Below are 20,085 nucleotides of genomic sequence, written 5' to 3'. Positions count from 1 at the left end.
AAACAGGTCGACCACGGGCTGCATTAAATTCCCATGGTGTAATCGTTCCTCGCATGATCATATCTGCATCCAAAATTACTATAAATTCTGCATCAATTTTTGCATGATTCAGCCAATGCAGGACTGCAGCAGGTTTATTGATTGCTGGATACCTGATATGACAGAAAGAGGATCATGGTTTTATATTATTTGAATATGTTCTCAACATTCTTCCAAAGCTAGGAGAGATGAGTTTACATAATATGGAAGACGCTTAAATGCCAACAATCAACAATGTATCAAGACAAGGAAGATCAAGACTATATTATACACAGACTTGGTGTTACTAACATTAAAAAATGGTTCGCGTTTTTTTCATTTTACTATGACATAGGGCATAGTGTATACAGTAGTACATAGCTCTATGTCATGCATCTTAAAACATAGGCCTTGTATCTGTAGACAGTATCTATAGAAGGTAGTAATTTATATTACGGTTTTTCTCTTATGTGCCAATGGGCACATCATAAGCGCGGAAACTTATAATTTTAGTTCATCTTGATTGGTTCCTTTTTTATAATAGTATTGGACCCCCCTGCACACAAACTCCGCCAATCAAATTGGCCTAAAATCATTAGTTTCCGCGCTTATCATGTGCTCATGGGCACACAATAGAAAAACCGTTTATATAAATATTCAGAAGGCAGTTTCATCAAAATCCTTGCGTATTGTAAAAATGGCACTACATAACTGACGCCACCAAGTCGGGACAAGATTTAAAAAAGATCAGGATACCCAAAAAAACAAAATAAACAAGAAGATTTAGAACTAAACTACAATTTCAGACTTGACCTATGAAAGAGAAATGGATAGATAAGCAACAGGAATGTATAACTACCAATCGTTTGTTAGTGGATGCCGGCTCATAGATGGGACAAAATGTGTGGGGGCAAGGTCCAGGCCTTTATATTCTTTCAGGTCTTCATCAGTACAGCTGAGAAGTCTTGTTATATTTCCCGGTTGGCCACTCAGGTGGAAACTGTGAACAAGCCCAACAGTTTGCCAATCAAAATACGGGATACATTCGGTGGAAAATATGGTATGGATTTTTGGATGTGGCTTCTCAGGTTCATCTAAAACCTGATCTTGGACCTTAGTCTCCTTCATTTGTAGAGTTTGTGGAGTAAGATATTTCGGACGAGTAAGTTGAGAAAATGTGTTGCTATTCAAGAAGCTCAAGTATTTGGACCATTTTGGCTTAGGGCAACCATTTGCTGCATGCTGTAACAGTATACCTTCATTGAGAGTATTGATACATTCTATATTCATAAATAGACCCCTCCTTTTATTAGGGTCAGTTTCCATTGCTTTCACCTGCAGGTAGGCAGATTCATTTGTTATTTGTTTGTTGCATTTTTTATTAACCCTATAACATAATACAGTAATCTGCAGTTCATCACACATAACTTATCAAGGGTATAAAACTGTCAGTTGCAACTATTGATTAGAGCAATATATATGAAGAGCACACTGTGATATCCAATAAAAAATATTAATGTATGGTTATCATCCATTACTTAGCTCTTCATTGATATGATCACATTTTTCTCAGCTTATACGCAAATTTATCATATAGCTCTAAAATTGATGTAGGACCAGGGTTACGGATAGGGTAAAACAAGGTAATATGGGCCCTATCTCCGCAGAGAATCAGCAAGAAACACACAAAATCCGCAGATTTAATTCATAATCATTCAACTCTATCAAAAAAAGTGATTACATGTGTTTATAAAGTATTCCTGAGACTTGGTGAACAAGTAACATGGAGATTACGTAAAATCAACGATAAAAGGAAACAAATCGTTTTAATAATAACTCATACCTGTTAATTATCTACTACCATATATATATATATATATATATATATATATATATATATATATTTCTAGAATATTCCTAACTAGATAATATAATTACTAAATAAAAACGTACTTACACCTAAATAATACTATATACTAATTAACAACTAATTTAACTATATTATGTTCCACATCAAAAATCCCTAAGTATTAATTGTGTAGACCTTAACTGACCAATATTAACCACTTTGCATAGAATCAATATCTGGCAAGGTACTTGTATGAATCACCCTCTACTGTAATGGAGTTCATCTTACTTGACTAACATTAAAATTTTAGTTGTACCAATGGGTTACTCCAATATATAAGAAGTGTAAAAAGGTGATATCCAAAGAATCAAATACCTTTGTATGGTCATTATTCACTAATTACTTGTTTACAGCTTCAGTAATTTTTGCATCGCATAAAATGAATGTTTGGTAATCTATTCATATGAATCAGCCTCTGCAGCAAACTTACAATAATGATATTTGTATGGAAGTTGTCATGCACCCGAATAATTCAAAGTCATTAAAGGTTTATAAGAGGAAAAAGGGCAAAAGAGTAATTGAGGCAAACAGGGAAAATAATAATGTTTCAGGTGGTGACAGTCAACAGGGGAATGAGTCAAACAGGGGAATGAGTCAAGGGGTAAGAAGGGAATTGTACTTGAAAAAGAGGGGGATATGTAATTGAGGATAGGGCTGAGTAATCTTATCATCGATCAATTTTGTAATCTCTAAATTAGGGTTCTTAGGAGAGACGGGCCTCTCGAACGCCCCGATTTATCTTGTTCCATTTGTACTCTTTTAATCACCAGATCTATGTCAATCTAGCTCTATACAGTATAATTATTATCTCAATTCTGTTGTAGTTTGTTATTTCCGGAAGTGGTTCATTACAAATTGGTATCAGCGCAGACACATCCATGGGGCCGCCGACGGTCCCACAGAGGGTTGATTCGATTGAGGAGAAGATACACTGTTTAGAAGAGTTGATGAAGGAGTTAGTGGCGAAGGCTGTGGACAGAGCGATGGAGGCGATGCGTCCCTCTTTGATGGAGGCGTTAATGGAGAGACAGACCATGGCTGCGAAGAATATGGTTGCGGAGTTTGAAGCATTGTCTGGAAGGCTAGAAGGGAGAGTGAATCGGAGCCGGGAATATCATGATACCCTCATTAACACGATGAGGAATGACCAACTGAAATTTCAAACGGAAATGAAGTCGACCCTAACTGGATTCAAAGCTGCCTAGGCGTCGTTACACGATATGAAACCCAGTGTGAACCGAGGTGAGTTATTCAATACAAGCCCTAGTTCGAATTTGGGGATAAATGGTAAGTGGAATGGGGACAGCTTCGGAGGTGGATCAGGTCAAATCCCGAGTACGGGTCAAAGTAATTGACAAAGGAGGAGATGCTAGAAGCGGTAGTTATTGCTATGGAGGGGGATGCTTTGCGTTGGTTTTAATAGGAGAATAAAAGACATCCCATTAGGCGATGGGCAAATTTTAAAGAGTTTATACTGCGACAGTTTCGCTCATTCAGTGGTGGTTCACTTTACGAGCAATGGTTGTCTACCGTTCAAACTACGACGGTTAGTGAGTATCGTTGCCAATTTATTGGAACGGCAGGACCACTGGAGCGAGTGTCAGAGGATATGCTGATGGGACACTTTATTAATGGGCTGAGAGAGGATATAAAAGCATAAATTAGATTGATGAATACCATGTGTCTTGAGCAGGCAATGGAACAAGCCATGAGAGATGAGGAGAAGCTTCCCGTGACTAGCTCAAGGAGAATAAATTTTAGTACCTCTCGGTTTAGTAATTACTCCAGTTACAGAAAGGGAGTTAACTCGTTGGCCCTTATTTGTTAGCTCCTCCAACCAGTCCCCCACTATCTCACGCGTGGGGAAGCAGATTATCAGCAGAATCCCAGGCTTTAGTGATGTCACCTCCACACTCTAATTTAAGCCCACAGAACCACGGGGACGTGAAGAGATTAACTGAGAATGAATTACAGGAAAAGAGAGCGAAAAGGCTCTGTTATCGCTGTGACGCCAAATGGGCTGTTGGCCACAAATGTAAAAAAAGGGAGTTGAGTGTGATGCTGAAGGTGAAGGAGAGCCGGAAGGGGAGGAAAGTGAACCACCAGCATCACCAACTGAAGAAGTGTTAACTGAGGTGTCCTTGAATTCTGTGGTGGGAATCTCTAACCCGAAAACTATGAAGTTACGGGGGTTGATTGGGAATAAGGAGCTGATTGTAATGATCGACCCTGGCGCAACACATATTTTCCTCTCATTAGGGACAGTGACTGCGTTGGGAATACCAGTAGAAGGAACAGTTGGGTTTGGTGTGTCGTTGGGCAATGGAGAAGCTATACGTGGAGGAGTTTGTAGAAATGTCACTGTGCAGTTGGATGGAGGGTTGGAAGTAACTGAGGATTTCCTACCTTTAAAGCTCGGAAGTTCAGATGTGATCTTAGAAATTGCGTGGCTGGAAAAATTGGGTATGGTGCTCACAGATTGGAAGTCCCAAGTGATGAAGTTCAAGGTGAAAGGGGAGCCAATAACCTTGGCTGGGGATCCGTCATTGGTGCATTCGCAAATATCTTTGAAAGCGATGAGACGTACTTTGAAGAAGCAGGTATGTGGCTTTTGGGTTGAATTTAACAGTGTGGAGAAGCTGGTTGCAACCCAACAGAAAAGAGAGGGAGAGGATGTGGATAAACAGCCTGATTTTGTGCTCCCTATATTGCAGAAGTATAAGCGAGTATTTGAATTGCCCAAGGGGCTGCCTCCCTCGAGGAACCACGAACATGCTATCATCATGTAAGAGGGAAGTGACCCAGTTAGTGTAAGGCCTTATAGGTATCCCCAAAGCCAGAAAGCGGAGATTGAGAAATTGATAGGCAAAATGTTGGATGCAGTGATTATCAAGCCTTCGATAAGCCCGTTTTCAAGCCCTGTGTTGTTAGTAAAGAAGAAAGACGGGTCTTGGCGCTTTTGCGTGGATTATCGGGCTGTAAATAAAGAAACAGTCCTGGCCCGATACCCGTTATTGACGAATGGTTGGACGAACTCAATGGGGCCTCGGTATTTTCTAAGCTGGACCTTCGCTCCGGCTATCATCAGATTCTGGTCAGACCTTGTGACACACCCAAAACGGCTTTTCGCACACATGACGGGCATTACGAGTTCCTCGTCATGTTGTTTGGCTTAATGAATGCACCGGCCTCATTCCAATCGTTGTTGAACGATGTGTTATGTCCCTACTTGCGGAGGTTTGTACTTGTTTTCTTCGACGACATTCTAATATATAGTAAGTCACAAGCTGAGCACCAACACCACCTAACATTGGTATTTGATAAACTCCAAGAAAATCAATTGTTTGCAAATATTAAGAAGTGTGAGTTTGGCAAGGCTGTAATTGGTTATTTAGGCAATGTGATCTCGTGTAAGGGGGTTGAAGTGGATCAAACCAAGGTGAAGTCAATGTTGGAATGGCAGTCCCCTCGGAACTTGAAGGAATTGAGAGGGCAGACCCGTGGCATATTTCAGCAAACTATTTGGGTATGAGGGCTCAACAAAAATCAATATATGAGAAGGAGTTGATCGCTATCTGCACTGCCGTTATAAAATGTAAACCGTATTTGCTTGGACGACATTTTATTGTGCGGTGTGATCAACAGAGTTTGAGGTATCTCACAGAACAACGTGAAATCAATCCTGACTATCAAAAGTGGGTCACGAAATTGCTGGGTTTCGACTTTGAGATTCAGTACATAAGTGGTGCTTCGAATAGTGTGGCTGATGCACTCTCGAGGGAAACAGAGGGAGAGTTCATTTTAAATGCAATGGTAACCACACCGGTGATATCTTGGGAAAAGTTGGAGAGGGAGATTGTTGATGACAAGGTATTGCAATTACTGACAGATGATTTAATAACGGTTGCACGAGAACACCCAGGATATAGTATGGCATGCTATACTACAAAGGTCGATGTGTGATTCTTGCGATATCTATGTTCAGGGCATCCTTACTCAAGGAATATCATGATAGTGTGGTAGGGGGCCATGTAGGAGAATTGAAGACTTACTTACGGTTCGCTGTCGATTGGTATTGGGCCGGAATCAGAAAGGAAGTCACTAACTATATCAAGCAGTGTGCAATTTGCCAGCAAAATAAAGTGTCTCAACGATCTCCAGTCAGGCTGTTGGAGCCATTACCAATTCCTACACAGGTTTGGAGTGATATAAGTATGGACTTCGTCGAAGGTTTTCCAATGTCGCATGGTGTTAATGTTGTTTTAGTTGTAGTGGATAGATTGACAAAATATGCCCATTTTGTAGGGCTTAAACATCCTTTTGATGCCTTCAAGGTAGCTAGGGCTATAATTCAGGCCGAGCGAGCCGAGTTTAGAGCCGGGCGTAATTCGAGCCGAGATTAATCGAGTCGAGCCGAGCCAACTCGTTTAACTAATCGAGCCTAAACCTCTACCCGAACTCGACTCGTTTAATTTCACGAGTCGAGTCGAGCCGGATCGTTTAATTTTACACTTAATCGAGCTTAAAACTCTACCCGAACTCGGCTCATTTAATTTTACGAGTGGAGTAGAGCCGGCTCGGTTAATTAAACGAGCCGGAATTTCTGCCCGAACTCGGCTCGTTTTAACTAAACGAGCCGAGTCGAGCCCAGCCGCCCGGCTCGAATTACAGTCCTAAAGGTAGCAACAGTTTTTATTACGGAGGTGGTCCGTTTGCATGAGTTTCCCTCTAAATAATTCCTGATCGAGATCGTATATTTCTTAGCACGTTTTGGAGAGAATTGTTCAAATTACATGGGACGGCACTTAAGAAAAGCACGTCCTATCACCCCCAAACCGACGGACAGTCGAAGATCGTCAATAAAAGCTTGGAAACCTATTTGAGGTGCTTCAGTGACAATAAACCTACTTCATGGGCCAAGTGATTATATTGGACTGAATATTCTTATAATACATCCCCTCACACATCGACTAATATCAGTCTGTTTAAGGCATTATGGTCGGGATCCACCACATTTGGTGCAAATTCGAACTGGCCAAACCCCAGTGTGTAGCTTGGATGAACTACTTTAAGATAGAGAGATGCAATACTAGATGATCTTCGTTTCAATCTAATGAAGGCCCAGCAAATTATGAAAGCAGCTGCTGATCCTAAACGCCGGGAAGAATCATTCGAGATTGATGATCTGGTATATTTAAAATTGCAGCCATACCGCCAGGCGCCAACAGTCCTTGGCCCGAAGACCCATGAGAAACTTGCTGCCCGCTTCTATGGTCCATATCACATCATGAAAAAATAGGCAAGTTAGCCTACCAGCTGCGATTTCCAGAATCTGCAAAATCTATCCTGTGTTTCATGTGTCACAATTAAAACGTTCCCTTGGACAAACAGCTGTATCCCAGGAGCTTCCATTGCAGTTATCTAGTGAACTAGAATTGCTAGTGGAGCCTGAGTCAGTTCTTCAAGTACGACAAGTTAAGGTTGGTAATGCATTACGACTGGAAGCCTAGATCAAATGAAAAAATATACCAGCATTTGAAGCAACTTGGGAATACGTCCATATTTTGAACAACCAATTTCCTGCTTTTCACCTTGAGGACAAGGTGACTCTTTCGGGGGGGTATTGTCATGCACCCGAATAATTCAAAGTCATTAAAGGTTTATAAGAGGAAAAAGGGCAAAAGAGTAATTGAGGCAAATAGGGGAAATAATAATGTTTCAGGTGGTGACAGTCAACAGGGGAATGAGTCAAAGGGCAAGAAGGGAATTGTACTTGGAAAAGAGGGGATATGTGATTGAGGATAGGGCTGAGTAATCTTATCATCGATCAATTGTGTAATCTCTAAATTAGGGTTCTTAGGAGAGACGGGCCTCTCGAAGCCCCGATTTATCTTGTTCCATTTGTACTTTTTTAATCACCAGATCTATGCCAATCTAGCTCTATTCAGTATAATTATTATCTCAATTCTATTGTAGTTTGTTATTTCTGGAAATGGTTCATTACAGAAGTATAAATGAGAACTTCCATTATTCTTTGAATTTATGTTTTACTACAAAACCTTGATTTTCTTTTACATTTTTAATTTCATATTTGTTCATTTATCTTAATTTAAAATTAGTTCAGTCTACTTTACTTAAAGCATGATATCTAATAGTTATCTTTACTTCTTTCACTGTTGACCATTTCCCGTGTTTACACACTCACACCGCCACGCATGCATAATGTATGCCCATATTTGCAATAGAAGTTAAATTGGCTTTAGGTTAAATTTTAAAAGCCATGTTCAACTTAGCTTGAAGCGGTTCAGCCATTTTTTTTAGTGCAGCGACCTCAAGGTAAGCTATAAAATTTTGTAGTCAATATAACAAGTAAAACAAACTCAGAGATATAGGTTTATCTACAGGGATCAGTTTAGATAAAACCAAATGAGCAATGAGACATATTGAGACTGAGTGTGTCCATATAGCTAAATACAAAGTTCAATGATTTAAGTAAATAGGAAGTCTTTGTACCTCTCTAGGATAAGGAGGTTCAGGGAAAAGCCGTCCACAATCATAAACAATATTATCTTCATGGTGATCTAGTTTACTGAATGACCAATTGCCAACACTAAATGGCAGGCCATAATGTAGAAGAATGGGTTCAACGCCAGTCCGAGGAATGTAACCCGGGTATATCATCAAGTTATCATTAATCTTGTGGCGAAGCCCCACCTGAAAAATTTAGTGGACCATTCAAAGAAGATATTGCATACAAAGGAAGGTAAAGATACCAGGAAAGTGTGTTTTAATGGAAAAAATGGATATATGGTTACCTCAGCTGCACCAAAGGAGTATCCGTACATCTCACTGATCCACCCTTGCCCGTAAATGTCACCGGTTAAGTTTGTTGTCCAGTGAGCTCTATCTTCTCGTACTTCTTCTGTTTTAGAAAGCCACATTGGTGCCAAAGCTCGAAGATCATCTATGTGCATAGCTAGAAGCCCACCAACCTTATCACAGCGTTCAGGATGTTTAGTATGTAATTTAGCAAGAAGATTATTGCAGCCAACCAAGTACCTACAGAGGAAGTGCACATTTTAAGGACATGAATCATGATAAGGTTGCTAAGATAAAGATAGTCGTTTTCCTCTACTTTAATTACATTGATAATTACTTTATAATTTGTATGATATTTGATGGACCAAGGTGAACTTATGAAGATCTTAATTAGCTAAAAACATATAACTATTTAATTTAACATCCACAGCCTCAATTATAAGAAAAATAGTTTTATATAGGAGTAAAATGTAATTTTAGAATAATTTAATGCATTTATCTCCATGTACTTAAATATATAAAAATTAAAATACAATCAAGAATTCAAGATAAATTTTTGCCAAAATGTTAACCTTAAGAAGCGTATGAGCTACTAGACGGTTACAAAGTGATGCCAATAATAACCACTAAGATTACTTTAAATTAGAATAGGTTTAAATTAGAATAGGCTGGTAACAGCCGTCCCACACAGTGGCATATTGGGCAATTTATTCAGTTTATAAGCTTCACTAACATTACCAAATACACAGACTTTAATCTTTTGGTGGACCTGTGTGAGCTTGTGGACTATCCAAATTTTTGGATTTGGGAAAATGCATCGGGTATTTACATTTGAGCATGTGGACTATCAATTGTTGCATATTGGGAAAGTGCATTGGGTTTATATTATATGTGAACTTTTAGACTACCCAAATTGTTGCATTTGGGTATGTGCACTAGTTTATGCTATATTCAAATTCAGGATTAGATCGATTTTCAAAAAAGTATAAGAAACTCGAAATTTCACCGGGTTTGGTGGTATCATTCATTAATGGAAATGTCCAGCGGTGGGGACAAGAAACCAACCGATATTATTCGACAATAACCAGAGAGGCGTTAATCTAAGCTTATAAGCTCTTTGTTCGAGCCTAACAAAGACATCAAGAATTTATATGGAGGAGTTTTAACACTCCATCATGGTATGTGGAGCAATTTATTTAGTATATAACTTCAGTAACACTACAAAATACACCAAAAAATCATGATTTTCCGGGGGTCATTTTCCAAATACACAAACAAATCATGATCTTTTGGGGGTATGTGGTGGTCAATTCGTATATTACTCAAGTTGTTGCATTTGGGTCAGTGCACTAAGTTTATATGCTTGATTTGGACTCAGAATTAGACCCGACTTTAATAAGGACTCGAAATTTTAACAGGTTACGAATTTACGGAATTACTGAGATCTTAGCTAGGATTTCACAATAGAATTATAAAAATATACATAGCAACACTCTTAAAATGTACTGTACTTTTAAATCTTAAACATAAAAATTTTGGTAGTCGATCGTTCACTGATATTTAAGCTGCGTAAAGGCTGATTTATATTAAAAACCTATTCTAATGGGCCTAATATTTATAAAAACCTAATATTCTACTTTAAACACATCTTTAAATTCTACTTATCAAAAAACCTATTTTAACGGGTCTAATTACATTAAAACGCATCTTCTAATTCTACTTATTTTATATATTGTTTTTATTGGGCCTAAATATTTTTAAAATCAATCTTAATTAAATATCACATAACTATTTTAATTTAATCACATATTTAGAGCAAGTGAGCAACAGTATATATATAGGGAGGTGCTCAAATGAGAATCCATCTTAAAATAAGAACTGAGACTACATCCCAGCCCTCCAATATATAGTAACCCCTCTAAACTCAGCATTTTGTTTCTCTTTTCCTTCACTTTCCCGATCTGTCCTGTAATATCTGTTTTGTTTACCTCCCTGTCCCCCATCCACCATCACTCACCCATCGACGGCACTCTACTCTGATTATAACTCCGGCCATCAACCACCGCTTCTTTTTTACTTACATATATATATATATATACACACTCTCTCTCTGCCCATTCCGCTCTAGCTACTAGTTTTCACATCATCTTCCTCGAAACTGCATCATATCTTAGATTTGCAATTATGTTGTCGCTTACATTTCTTCCTAGATTTGAAATTGACTACGAATGCGACAAAAAAAAATCGTTGGAATTCTTGTGATACTTGTATACACAACATTCCTTTCTCCTCCTTTAACAGCAGTGTTGCTCACATATCTGATTTTTTTTGTGATTTATTGGTAATTAACGCTCAAATTTTTTGGTGATTTGTGTTAAATTTTTGGCGATTCTGCCTAAAATTAGGTGATTCTATATATGGTGATGTTAAATTATTAATATTTTTAGTTTTAATCTGGTGATTTCGAGGTGGTTGTGGTTAAAATTTCAGTGATGACTTGATTTTAGATTAGGCCGTGGTGGTAATAATATGATGGTGGTGTGGTGGTGCTAGTTGTGATGACGCAGTTGATTTTTGTGGTTCCGGTGTTTTTGGTGTTTGTGAAGATTAATAGTGATGATGGCGATGGTAGTTTGGTGATAATTGGATGTTAAAAGTTATATACCTTGCCGCATTGATATATTTCAGTGGTCATATAACTTGTCTGGCAGGAATGGAACAATAGTACTCACAAAGTGGGGCATCTAAGGCCAACAGTCTAAATGAAAATTAATATTAATCGCATGGTGAGGGAGAAATTATTTTCCTGTGCTGGTTTCAAACAGCATGTTGCAAGGGACCCTTCTCTAATTCCTCTGTTATATTAGTGAAAGATCTGTTAGTTCTTTGTATTGTTTCCTGGTTGCTAGTTCTTTCTTTGTTTGGCTGAGGCCTTTTCTTTTTTTTTTCTTGCGGGGTATGCCCCCTAGACTGTGTACTCTCTTGTTAGTTCTATTCATTTCGATTTAGCAAAAAAAACATTACTCAGAAGGTAGTAATTTATAACCATCTCAAACCTTTCCTCTTAGTAGCAGCAAGGCCTTGTGAACTTAACCTTTTTTCTAATTTTTTTCATATTTAATAATAGAGGAAATTAAATCAAACAATAAGAAACCCTTATTAGTGGATATGTCAAAGCACGCGACAATTAAATGCTGAATGTTGTTTCATCTGTAGTTTATTCGGCAAGTTTCCTGTGCGCTAATCATTGGACAGGAAATGCTATTCATAAATCCATGCAACATTGGTAAAAATAAAGCTGTTAAAACTTGACTAACAGCTAACATATTTCTTTGATAATTTCAGCAACTCTAGATGCTCACATTAAATGAGTTCCGGGAAGTGGCTTATGCCACTAATAATGTCCTCAACTATCTTTAGTAAGACGCTTATTGCTAAAAATGGGAGCTGATATGTGCACACCCTGATTTATTGGTGCACACCCATTTATTAAATGACCAAATTTATCCTCATTGAACATGAAAGTAGGTTTGAGTTAAATATATATATATATACACAAGGTTATTTTGGTCTGATATCAACAAAAGGTGTGCACCTATAAATCTAGGGTGCGCACGTATCAGCTCCTAACTATAGGAGCCTCTTAGCATAAAATCTAGCTACTTAACTAACCGTGACATTTATATATATTGCATGAGCTGCAAAGAAACAAAATATAAGTTTCCGTTTACCTGAACTTGGAAGGATTTACCAGAGAAATGAAGTAACACAAAGTATAAGGGATGTAGAATACTTCCAACTTTATACCCTATTAAGTATTAGCCAACCACCAATACCTAACATTCATTGCACGGGGTCTATATAATAGAAGTTAGATACTCCTGAAGAAACAGAGCTTTTAAGGTCATGAAGATGAAATTCACATGTGGTAAACATCTAAAAGTTTATTCTTGAGAAGGGAATTAACATCGTAGGTAAAAAAAAAAATCATTAAACTGTAATCATGCTCAGACAATCTTACACATAATTGTAAATAATGTATACTGGTGAGATTTCAAAGGTAGAAAAATATTTGGAAGACAGGTATAGATGAGAGGCAAGTATTACCCGTAATAAGCAGCAACAGGCCTCCCTTTCTCGGCGCCAAGTTCCCAGGGGATAATAGGTCCTCGAATGATCTGGTCAGCATCTAGAATGACCACCCAATCAACATTATGTGATTCTTCACTATGTTTAAGCCAGTGAACAATCCCAGCTGGTTTGTTGATTGCAGGATACCTGGTGAACACTTAATTTGTTACAACTCCGAATATTTGTGTCCATAAAAGATAATATATATTGGCATACTTGAAACAGAAAAAAAAACACAGGATGAAAAGGCATAATAATAATAATAATAACAATAATGATAGTACCAGTCTCCAGTCCTAGGATGCCTACTCATAGAAGGGACCAGAAAAGTAGGAGCCAAATCCATGCCTCTATATAAGTTTTTCTCATCATCAGTACAGCTGAGGAGACGGGTAATTGGGCCAGGCTGTTGGGCTTTGTTGTAACTATTCATTAGGCCCACAGTTTGCCAGTCGAAGTAGTTCTGACACTCGACGGAAAACAATGTGTGGATCCTCCTTCCTTTGGCGCCTTCTTCTTCTTCATCATCTTGAGCCTGAGCCTGGGCCTGAGCCGGGGCCCACCCAATGAAACCACCTAATAAAAACACACATACTAATATAAACACACGTAATTTAGCCATTACAGAAGACCCCTTGATTTCAAATGAGTATCGATCTGAATTTCATCTGGTTTGTTCAAAGGTCAATACACAACATTGGTTATTTTGTAATCTTGTTTTGGGGGTGGTGACAGACAGAGGAGATGGGAGGAATATAATTATTAAAATAATTGAAACAAACAAACTGATGTTTTATTAGTTTAAAAGTCAAACTTATTAATCTATCATGTGCGCGTGTACGTACGTACGTGTGTTTCATACTGGGATGAAAATGGACTTCCGATCTACCCATGTGAATCGGAGGCTAGCTAGGGCCTGCTTTCCTTACTAATTTTGGGCTCCCTTCCAAATTGATGATTAAAACTGTAAAAACAAATAAAAATTTTGATAAAATTTGATGGTGAAATTATTAATTAAATAAAAGACAGTTTTCTTTATAAAAGTAAAGGGAATCTGTTTTTAGGACAAAAACACTATTTACAAATAACTTTTAAATCATCAATATATCTATAGAAGAAGTCGATGTTATCTATACAGCGCCTTTTCTATTTTCGAATTTTCTCAATTTTTAAAATAAAAATTCATAAAATCTATTACAATTGTTTAAAACTTTTCTTTAAGTCAAAAAACTTCAAAGATTTACTAACAAAGGAAAAGTAAAAAATATATTATAATATTTTTCTAAATTTTCTCTCCAAGTCAAAAAAAAATTATCGTATTAATAAAAGATATAATCACCTTATATCCTTCTAAACTTTCTTTTTTAAGTCAAAAAAACTTCAAAAGGTTTACTAAATTTTAATATTTTAATATTAAAAACTTCAATAGGGCGAAAGTAAAAAGTATATTTTAATATTTTTCTGAACTTTCTCTTCAGGTCAAAAAGAATTAATTTTGCACAACAAGTCATAGGAAAATAAAAAAAAAATTATTATTATTTTCTAAACTTTCTCTTCAAGTTAAAAGAATGCTTCAAAATATTTACAAATAGAGTAAAAGTAAAAAAATTCCTTTTATATCTGTGTGTATGCATATGTATTGTTTCTGAATTAAACTCTTAATTTTATGATTATTTTGATTGTATGGTGTGATTGAAGTTGTGAATATGTGCATGTATATGTGTTGTTTCTTAAATAAACTCTTAATTTTAAAATTATTTTGATTGTATAGTGTGATTGAAGTTGTGAATGTACTTTATTTTGTGTTTTATGATTTATTTTTCAGCTTGCAAGAATACTTATTTACTTAGTTTTAATTACTACTTGCGCCTACAAGGTACAACGGAAGTGTTACTTGCTCCTAGAGTGGACAAGAGATGATTTTGTCTTAGTTTTTGTAACTTGTTGCGCCTCCAAGGAACTATGGACATGTTACTTGCGCAAGGGCTCTTTGTACCTAGTTTTTATACACATTTGCACTACCAAGGAGAGAATCAAGAGATGAATATTTAATTTGCCCTAGATTTTCATGTTACTTGCGCCTAATAGCATGTAGAGAGTGTTTTATCTTAAAATAATAAGCCAACTTGCGCCTACTAAATGTACAAGGGAGGCTACTTGTGCAAAGAGTGAACAAGGTACACTTTTGACTTAGTTTTTGATCTCATTTCTTTCTTAATGCTCCTACTAGGTCAAGACCACTTCTGGTACTTATTTTTTAGCCTTATTATAAGGTACTTGCTCCTACTAGGTAATAGAGTAGCCTTGGTGACTCCTACTACATGGTAGTGATCACTTTGACTTGGTTTTTGTAGAGTGCTTTAACCCTTAAACGGTCGCGTCTTCATGTCTTCTCTCCGAGTCTTCGTATAAACCATATAACCTTCATATTCAGATGTGAATCCTCACTTAACAATCCTTCTAATGATAGTACTTAGTTTCACTTCACGAAATTAACGTCTAGTATAATGGTCTGGTTCACAGACGACCAGTTCTGTTATCAGGCCTTCGTACTATAATATTTCCATATAACATTTTTAAGTCTTCTATCATATACAATCAACTTCACTTAGAATCTTTCAGGTCTTCACACTAATCCTAGTAACTGCTTCGTATGACTTCAACCCTATTCCTCCATTGCCTGAACATCTTAATAAAATTCATACAGACTTCTGTTGACGTCTTTTTCACTACAGATACCAAGATCATCATGTATATACCCAATAATCAATCTATATTGATTCCAGTTGAACATAGATTATTCGCAAGTCCTTTGTTCTATGTTGAGTTATTCAAAACAACATTGCTAAGAATAACATTCTGCTTCAATCTTGCTCAACAGATCATAAACAAGCAAATAATACGCAGTTCAATTAAATTGATGAATATCGTGAGTAGCTCCAAAATCCGAGGTATATAAGGTCGTTGTAAAGTACGGTTTACTAAACACTAGATTATAATCTGTTAGGTCACACACTGTAAAAGGGGGTTGAATATAGTGTTTACTACAATCAAATCGAATATAAGAACTCAAGTAACATAACACAGATTTTATTCAACACAATAAACTATGTTACAATATGGAACTGTCCTCTCTCAGTGATGAACAAATTATCACGAGAGCTGCTAGGGTTATATTGAATAATAACTTCGATTAAGATAACACATATAGTGTAAACCATATGCTTGTATTTATATACTACACATTTACAAGATAATGTTCTAATTGATATGGAATATAATTCTGCTTCCTAAAATATATCAACTAGTTATCTTTTCTTCCAAGTATTCTATTCTTCATAAAATTCTTTCTTCATGTATATTTCTTTCTGTCTTAGTCTCTATCTTCTTTCTTTTCAATCAGCCGCCTGCCTTATCTGAAAGTCTCCTTAAGTCCTGATATTATCTCCTGATAAATATCTTCTGATAATTTAAGTTCTGATAACTTAAGTTCTGATATCTTAAGTCCTGACTTCAGTATAAGTACTGATTTCTAGTTAAGGACTGATTTGTCCTGTTAAGTAAGATCTGAAAACTTAAACACAATCATATTAGACATGACATCACAAATATATCTAACAATCTCCCCCAACTTGTAAATTAGCATAATATACAAGTTCAACAGATATTTGATGATGTCAAAAACATTAAGTACAAATGCAAGAGAATTTGACTAGATTACTATAACTTACAGTCCTTTCAGCTTTACCATCTTTAACTTCTGATAACAGTTTCAGTCTGTATACACTTCAGAATTTAAGCAGTTGTAGATCTTTGACTTGGCTTCAATTTCTGATCTCTTTGATGTCAGGAGTTGTTCTAAGATAGTTCTTCAAAAGACATCTCTCAACATATTCAAGTTCATTGACCATCCTCCTTTTAGCATTTATCAATTCAGGTGTATCTTCACCAGTTTGAAAATAGCTGCTCTGAGATCATTTATCTTAGCTTTTCTTATCTCCTGATCTAGTCTGATCAGATGTGCCTTTCCAGACTCTAAATTGAATTCCACAACCTTATAACCCAGAAAAGTAGTTATGATCTTAGCAGAGTTAGGCTTCATTTCGACAATATCACCTTTATGATCTCTGTACTTGGGACAGTATGTGCTGTCAGACTTTACAGAATAAAGCTTCTTCTGTCTTTGAATTTGTGACTTTAAATAACCTGCAGCATTATCTGTTAATCTGTCTTTCACTTGAAGTAGGAATAGAACATGTTCCAGTTCCTCAAAATACTTCAGTGGTATAGCATTCTGCCTGATATGGTATAGAATTGAAGGAAACAGTATTCCCTCTGTCACATAGTTGATTGATGCTCAATAAATTGTGTTTGAGACCATCAACTAATGCAACTTCATCAATGATGACATTTTCTCTTGAAATCAAGCCATATCCTATAGTGAATCCTTTGCTGTCATCTTCAAAGGTTATGCTAGGGTCAGCTCTCTCCTTAAACTCTGTGAGCAGGGTGAAATCTCCTGTCATGTATCTTGAACAACCATTGTCCAAGTACCATAAATTCCTTCTTTGTCCCTGGTTGCTTGATGAACTAGTTTCATTTTCATCAGATTCATCCTGACTGGAATTGTCTTCATCCTCAGCAACTTGCTCTTTACCCTTACTTGATTCTGATTTGCTTGTGCCAACTTTGAGACTTGGCATTGTCTTCTCCTCATTCCTGGCTTCCATCTTCTCACAGTCAGCTACAAGAGCAACTGTTCCTCCTTTTTTCTTTCCCTTTTCCAACAGCTCATCCTGCTCCATTTCAAGTTCATAAGTCTTCAAAATTCCATATAATCTTTCAAGTGTGAAGTTCTTATAATCTTGAGAGTTTCTCAAAGAGACAGTCATGGGCTTCCATTCCTTTGGCAGAGACCTAAGAAATTTTAAGTTAGAATCCTTGACTTGGTACACTCTACCATACAGCTTCAATCCATTCAACAGTTTCTGAAACCTGTTGAAGGTATCATTTAATGATTCACCTTCTTCAAAGTGAAAATATTCATACTGTTGAATAAGAAGCTGCATTTTGTTCTCTCTGACCTGCTCAGTACCTTCACAGATGATTTGTACAGTGTCCCAAACTTCCTTTGCAGTTTGGCAATTGATGATATTGTCAAACATATCTTGATCTAAGCCATTAAACAAAATGTTCATGGCTCTCTTATCCTTGCGGATTTCTTCCATGTCTTCAATAGTCCATTCAGCTCTTGGCTTGGGAATAGACTGTCCAACAGCAACTGTTGTAGTAGCAGCTGTGGCTACCTTGTGAGGGATGTGAGGACCATTTTCAATACAGTTGATGTAGCTTTCATCTTGAGAAAGAAGATGTAAATGCATCTTCACTTTCCAGTGATGATAATTATCCTTTTCCAGGACTGGAATCTTTACACCAATATCCTTCCTATTCATGATGGTAACAGGAGAGTTCTTCTGTGCACTCATGATGTTAGCAGAATAGATCTTTAAACTCTTTATATGTTAAGAGCTTGCTCTGATACCAATTGTTATTCCCAGTGGACTAACAATGAGATTTACAGAAGGGGGGTTGAATGTAAATCTCAAAACTTTTTCAAGTTTTGAGCAGTTTGTAAGGCTAAGTGTTTGAGTGATCAAATGTGTGTGAATTGCTTGGAGCTGATGCAGACAGATATATATTCAAACATAAATGTAATGAACACAAAGAACTTAAAAACTTTTCTGGTGGATTTGTTGTTCCATCAGAGATGTGTTATTTCAGAAAATCTGTGATTTAAAATTAAATCACAGCTGCTTCCTAGTACAAACTAGATGATTTTCTCTCTTGATATTTCTAAACAGCTCAGGAAAAATTCACATCTAATTACTAGCTACTACTTGGTTTATATATCACCAAGTTTACAAGTGAAGACAAAGATAAAGTACAATAAGAAAATAGTTCTCCACTTGTTTCTATTCCATTTTTATCCAGTGTAATATGGAATTATCTGTTGACTTTCTATTTTGAACCAGACTAAAAACGGCTGCTTTTTCTGCTGTTCCTGAAATAGGTTACCACATCTCTGTCAATCCATGTGCCTCTGTCAGCTTTGTTAACTGTCACTATCAACTGCTATGAGACTGAGCATCCGTTGAAGCTTTCATCCGTTGATGGCTTTATCCGTTGATGCTCTAGCAGTTGAAGCTTTATCCGTTGAAGCACTTATCCGTTGATGGATATTATCCGTTGAAGCATTAGAGACATCCGTTGAAGCTTTGTTTCTTATCCGTTGAAGGTCTTCAATATCCGTTGACACTTCTTCACTTATACAAAATTACAAGGCATGAAATATTTACAATTAGCCCTCCTATTTGTACATCCATTAGTAGTCAACATGACTGATTATTTCCTAACAACATCTAAGAATTTCAGCTTGAAACCAGAGAGTGAAATGTGCTACAATACCAAACTTATTGCTAAGTAAGGCTACTCCTTCAACGGATAGCCAAGATGGTCTTATCCGTTGAGGCTACAAACACTAGATTTCTACTTAAGTGTTTTGCTTAACTTATCATCAAACTAATACACATATTTCTAACAATCTCCCCTTATTTATGTCTATTAGAACTGTAGGCATAAATTTGGGTTTAGCTTGATGATAACAAAATACTTAACAAATATATAAACTGTAACAAAGCAGAAATTCAAAAGTGCTACAAAAGTGTATATGCTGAGATGAAATTGAAGAAATACATTGTTTCCAAGGGTGATCCTTTAGCCTGAGCAAATTACTTTCTTTTCCTTTGATCCCTGGTTTTCTTTCCTAGCCTCCTGTCATTCTCCTCTATTTGAAGTTGAAGTTGTCTGTAGAATTCAGCTTCATCTTCTTCATTGATATCTAACTTAGACTGCATATCCTTGAGAGTTTCATTACTGGCAATCTTTAGCTGATCTTCAATTCTAAAAAATCTTCTGACTCCTTTGTTGTCTCTGAACTCCATCAACCAATGAGGTGATTTGTGAATTGTAATACCTCTCTCTTGAATGAGTAAAGTTCTAGGCAAGGCATTGGGCTCCCTCCAAGTTTTCCTTATGTTGGCAATCTTGTTGAGAATCTCAGTCCTGGCAGTCCTGGTAAAGCCAGAATCCTTTTGTATGGCTGAGTAGACTCTAATCAAGGTAGAGTAGCCTTCATTCAGAATTCTGTG

At 36.8% G+C, this 20,085-nt stretch overlaps 1 protein-coding gene across 1 annotated transcript in view; it reads right to left on the bottom strand.

The window, feature by feature from the left end:
* LOC141674594 (peptidyl serine alpha-galactosyltransferase-like) overlaps positions 1 to 13,667 on the bottom strand; it is a 13,852-nt gene extending 185 nt beyond the window's left edge. The window contains exons 1-6 of the mRNA XM_074481305.1: positions 13,162 to 13,667; positions 12,854 to 13,024; positions 8,743 to 8,986; positions 8,441 to 8,641; positions 878 to 1,353; positions 5 to 152 (exon numbers count right to left, since the gene is read on the bottom strand). Of these exons, the coding sequence (XP_074337406.1) occupies positions 5 to 152; positions 878 to 1,353; positions 8,441 to 8,641; positions 8,743 to 8,986; positions 12,854 to 13,024; positions 13,162 to 13,499 (1,578 nt within the window). The 5' untranslated portion in view covers positions 13,500 to 13,667. The remainder of the gene's footprint in view (positions 1 to 4; positions 153 to 877; positions 1,354 to 8,440; positions 8,642 to 8,742; positions 8,987 to 12,853; positions 13,025 to 13,161) is intronic.
* Between the last annotated feature and the right edge of the window lie 6,418 nt (positions 13,668 to 20,085).

Source organism: Apium graveolens, chromosome 7 (assembly GCF_009905375.1).
Source record: "Apium graveolens cultivar Ventura chromosome 7, ASM990537v1, whole genome shotgun sequence".
Classification (NCBI taxonomy): domain Eukaryota; kingdom Viridiplantae; phylum Streptophyta; class Magnoliopsida; order Apiales; family Apiaceae; genus Apium; species Apium graveolens.
This window is presented reverse-complemented; position numbering and strand designations above follow the sequence as displayed.